This window comes from Pinus tabuliformis, chromosome X (assembly GCF_031772625.1).
Source record: "Pinus tabuliformis cultivar Carrire ecotype Pingquan chromosome X, CPIR1, whole genome shotgun sequence".
In the NCBI taxonomy this organism is placed as follows: domain Eukaryota; kingdom Viridiplantae; phylum Streptophyta; class Pinopsida; order Pinales; family Pinaceae; genus Pinus; species Pinus tabuliformis.
In genome coordinates, this window is record NC_142308.1 from 1,732,587,032 (window position 1) to 1,732,592,658 (window position 5,627).

At 36.7% G+C, this 5,627-nt stretch overlaps 1 protein-coding gene across 1 annotated transcript; it reads left to right on the top strand.

Annotated features, from left to right (window-relative positions):
* Positions 1 to 4,533: 4,533 nt before the first annotated feature.
* On the top strand, positions 4,534 to 5,249 carry LOC149146710 (uncharacterized). The gene has a single exon (XM_089452841.1). The coding sequence runs from the start codon at positions 4,534 to 4,536 to the stop codon at positions 5,095 to 5,097; it is 564 nt and encodes a 187-aa protein (XP_089308967.1). The 3' UTR covers positions 5,098 to 5,249.
* The last annotated feature ends 378 nt before the right edge of the window (positions 5,250 to 5,627 follow it).

Consider the following 5,627-nt stretch of genomic DNA (forward strand, 5'->3'; position numbering starts at 1 on the left):
CGACCCACAAGCTCGAGTTTGCAAGGCTAGGGCACACTCAAAGATAAATATCTAATATCCCATTCAACATCCCTTATGAATGATTTCTAAGAAGCACAAGTTTTCTTCTTTTTTGTTTCTTGGTCACAAGATTAACAATTATACATTCCTTCCCGGATGCGGGTGGCACCATCACCCTTAATGCTTCTCATGCAGAGAATTAAAGTCCGGTACTACCAGCTGCAAAGCAGCGTGGCTTCCCGAGACTTAACCTCATGCGAGCAGGAGGAAGGTATTAATGCAGGATCGGTTAGCAGATCTGCATTAATGGATTGCGCTGATTGACGCAACATTCTCTCAGTTATAATCATGTTGTTCCTCAGCGGTTTTATCATGCCTTATGCTCAGTCGCTCGGCAATGGAACCTGGTTAGCAGAGGCTATTGGTGATGGACTGATTTTGGTTCACTGCCGGGAGCTCCAGGCCAACATTATCAAGGGTAAGTTCTCCCCTGTTCTGGATTTACGCATTGGTTGTATTGTGTTGTCGTCTGTAAGTTCTGTTGGGCATCCCTCTCACCTCAACCGACTCTGTTATGTCGTCTCTCCTGTCTATAATCTCTCTGCGCCCTACCACCTGTCTGTCATTATGGTTCGTTCAGGTAAGAGGCATCGTTCAGGGGGGCGTCGTGACAGCCGCTTGCATCCCTCAGCCGGTCACGCTATGGAAACTGCGCTGGAACCCTTCAATCCCCCCCCCGTCCATGAAGCTGGGCCATCATTAAGCTCTGGTCGTAAGCCTATTCCGAACAGTGCCTTCCAAACCACACACTTTAAATTTCAAAGTAATTTGAACAAGCCCCTTATTACTGCTCACATCACCATTATTCTTTCGGAAGAGGAAAATCAGGTCTCCCCTCTGGCCTGCATCGCTCCTGATCCTTCCCAAAGCGGTGAGCATTCCACGGACAAAGACAGCTTGGAGAATTGGAAAAATGAGAAGTTTGGACAGGAGGAATTTCTCAAAGATCTTCCTCCCCTTGAAGATACAGAACCCGTTACTGAGGAAGGGACTCAAGGTGAAGCAAGCCATTCCATGGCAATCCCTGGCAGCGATTTGGGCAGCAATGAAAGTCTGAGAACCGGCGGTGCAGGTCTGGCTCAGGAGAAGAATCATGGCATGGCAAAGGAGGGGTAGCGCCACCTGGGACTGCCTCTTTATTTTTTGTTTCGGCTACTATTTCAGGCTCACAGTCAGGGTTCAGCACTCATGACCTATGGTTTTTGGCTTCCAGCTGGGGATTTGGTGATACATTTTGTGCTGGTTTGCATTGATTTTGTGTTTCTGTGGCTCAGTTCTCTTTCTCGGCTAAACATGTCACTCTCTATGTCTTTTATCTGGTTTCTTGATCTTTGTAACTGGTCTCCCCAGCTTCTGTTTGTAAGGGGGCAGTTCTGTTCTGTTGAGTGCTCTCAAACTATGTCTCATGAGGCCTCGACACTATGTAAAAATATTTTGCCTTACAGTTAATAGAATTTAGTATTTGCAGAGAAAAAAAAACAATTATACATTCCTCTTTAACAATTATACATTCATCTTTAAGTATATTAATACTTTGAATTTTTGATAAACAACTTCCAATAAGCTAGATGGTCACATGGCTTATTTTGTGTTGTTAGTTTTTCTTTCTTAGTGGCAAGCCAACCAACTTAATATATGTAAAACTAGCACAATCATATAAATTAAATAGTTTGTAAATACTAATAGGCATCAATCCATGAAAAACATAAAAAGACCATGTAAGAGATGTTGTAATGTCATGTTATTTTATGTTATATAAACATTTTGACAAGGCCAAATTACATAAAATTAAAATTAAAATTAAAAAATATAATTAATAATTAATAATTGTAATTAATATATATGTGTGTTAAACCATCGTAGATCCATCTTAACTCCTAACCAAGCATCGAGGCAGATCAAATCTCTCAAGGTGAAAAACTTTCTAATCTCAGCATATGTGACGATGTATAATAAAGTAAATGCTTTGATTGCATCGAGGTGCTATCTAGCCGAGTATAGAAGAAATGTTGTAATGTTATGTAAACATTTTTACTCAATAAAATAAAATTAAAATTAAAATTATTTAGAAAAATTCTCTCTCTCAACCAACCTAGTTCCAAGCATGGAGAGGGATCATACATTTAAAGGTTTTGATCCCTCCCAAGGCTTTATAGATCGGCAGTGAAGATGGATCTAAGTTGGTTATTATTGTTAATTATAAAAGAATGAACATATGAGTTCTCACATTACTTTGGTCACCAATTGAGATGCCCTTGAGACATATTAACATAAATTATTATTTTAACATTTTATTATATTTACATAAAATAATTTAAAGTTTTGTTTCTTTTCTAATTTCCTCATTATATAAATACAATTATATTAACATTTTATTATATTTAAAAAATAATTTAAAGTTTTGTTTCTCTAATTTCCTTGTTATTTAGGAGAAATTATATCAACATAAATTGTTATTATTATCTTGGAGACTAAGGATGATATTAAAAACACTATCAGCCCCATGGAGGTAGGCGAGTTGGTAATCACATTGCGGTGAAGTTCGTTTGCAAGGCAGGCTCCGTATTGAAGGTCACGAGTTCAAATCCCCTGGACTAACCCGGAGCTGTGTGGAGAGGGGTGAGCGCAATCTCCAAGGGGTTACAGTGGCAGTGGCCAGAATCGACCCCGTGTTACGTGAGTTGCGAGGCTGTCCTAGTTGCCGATTCCCCTGTTAGCAAAAAAAAAAAATATTAAAAACACTATCACCTCCAAATTTAAGGATAATTTTTGGGATGATAAAGAGTTAGAGGGAAAAGTGAAGCTAAGATATTAATTATAAGGATTCGATCAAGGGTCACTCTTGCTAACCAGAATTATCTTTCTATCTTGACCCGTGCTAAGAAGAAAATGAACATTGCAAAGATAAGAACTAATTCTCATGAGCTGCAAAGTGAAATTGGGCTTTGATCTATTCCCAAAACACCTTGGGACTCCCTCTTTGTGATACTAGGAGAGTTGTAGATGAAAATCACTTTTCTTGGATTGCCAGCTTTACTCACATACATTTGTCATACTACCAACCTTCTTGACATGTTAAGTTAACAAAACTACAATGACAGTGATCTAGGAATGCTTCTCTCCCTTCTTTTTGAATAAAGAAATAAAATATTAAAGAGTCACCATTAATCGCTTACCCTCTTAAAGTCCAATAAACCATATTAGTGTTTATGGACATTAACCATCATCATCAAAATCTCATTATAAATAAAAATATGTTTTAAATTATATCAAGAACTATATTAATGTAAAATATTTATCAATATTTTATAAATTTTGAAAATATATAAAAATATTTGTTGTAAAATCAATTTTGTGAATTTGAAACATGTAATTAAATTGGTAAGGAAACATGTTAATAGTTTAAAATCCAGTAAAATTTAATAAAAGAGAAAAATTAATTATTATAAATCAACTTGTATTTTGAGATAAAAATCAATAATAACTATTCTCACTGCTTTATTGATTTAAAATTATAATTATAATAGGTATTTCCAATTCAATAAAATTATAATTATAATAGATATTTCTAATTATTATTTTTTTAATAAAAAAAAGTTTTATAATTAATCTCACTTGTTTAAAATCTGCTTCGTAAGTCCATCAACGTACTTTATAATTTTTTATACCCCATTTTCTTAAGCATATGTGAACATTGTCGTCCTTGACCTTCCAAAGTTAAAAGAAATTGACACTTAACTTTTTTGCGTATGGGTTTATTGATGCCTAAGAATTGTCTCGATGATAAAAAATAGTCGTATTAAAAAAAATAAAAGTAAAAATTAGTAAGAGTAATGTTTGAATTATGTTTTTGATAATGGAAATAGATTTATCATCATCAAAAATTTTTGGAGCACTCAAAATCTTGAAGTTTAACAACTATAATCTAAATTTACAAAAAAATTTACTAATAATTTTTCATAATTTTCAAAACAAATTTACAAGCTCCCCGTAGTATTTATATAATAATAGTAAAGTGACGTCAGGAGAGGTATTCTCTTCGGGATAAATCATAAATAAGTTATTGTTAAAGAAATTTATTGTTAATCGAGTCCCTTATTTACTCATTCTTAACTCGCTTGTTTACTGTTTGGCAAGTTGTGCAACTTGCGCCTCAGAAACACGAAGTCCGCCGTAACACAACTCAACAAGAATTGTTGCAGCCGTTGCGCCACGCTTTGCCATCATCTTTAAACGCCAATAGAAATCTTTTTCTTTCGCTTTCTCCGTTCCATGCCACCTCATCGCTAAATGATGAGTTAAGAAAACGGCCAATGATTCCTCTATTAAAGACAAACTGACTGTTTCCACGTCGGCCGATGACAACGAAATCCTTACACTCTCCTGAGTCCCGCCATCTGAAGTCTGCCACCTGGCCTTGTCAACTAATTCTTTGACAGGAAACCCTGCGTGCATCATCTACTCACAATATCCATGGCCACATTTTCTACAAAATCCCACCACACGAAGTTCCAATATCTCATATCAAATGTGGCAATGCCACTGCTGTTTCACACATCGAATCCCGAGTCGCAGATGGATGAATCCCACCGCCACACACGCCCTCCCAACCCTACATTCGCAGGCTTGCTTTTCTCCTGCTGCTTCTGCTGCGGGTCGAACGACGAGCGCTCAATCTTTCGGCCCTCGTGCCTTCAAAAGGTCACGCGATCGAACCCCAGGGCGGATTCCGTAGTCGGGGACTCTCAGAATTGGTGGCGCAGGGGCTGGAACAGCGTCAGACGGGCCAGTGAATGGTCGGAATCTGTCATTGACGACGCCGGAAATTGCTGCAGCGGGCCCAAATTGAAACACTTCGTTCGCGGGTTCAAGACCGATGGAAAAAGCATTTGCAGTTCGAAGCATTCGAGATTCAATTACGATCCTCTGAGTTACGAGCTCAACTTCGACGACGGGTCTCGGCAGGACCAAGAATATCAGCTCCAGGGTTTGTCTTTATCTGCCATCAAGGTTGGGGAGTGTATAGGTAGGCCATGAATGAAACCCTAAAAGCCCTGGCAAATCCCTAAAGACTGCATGCAATGGTGGAGTGGAATTTGTTTTGAGGTTTTCCCTCCTTCGCCCTGGGTTTACTGGACTCGAAACCCTGCCCTTCCATGTAACATCAGTCAGAATCTTATGACTGAATACTGAGGAACTATATATTCTTCTTTTGCATATTTAAAATAAGGTGCATTTAATTTATTTATTTTTCTCTTTTTTTAAACGATAATTTTAAAATTCAGGAAGGACAGGTTTACGTTGTTAAATTTGAATAATCTGAATGTTTCAATTTTTTTTTAAATGGTGTGGCATTTATTTACATATTTTTTAATATGTTTGTAAAAGCATTATCATTAAAGATATCAAAATAGAAAAGAATTGTTTTATATGATTAATATCTATTTTATAATATATTTTAAATTCGAATTCAAGTTTTTGTCATCTATATCATAATGTATAAAATATTATTTCGAAAAAAATTACATTGAAGATTTTGGTTGACACGTTTCGAACAACAACACAAA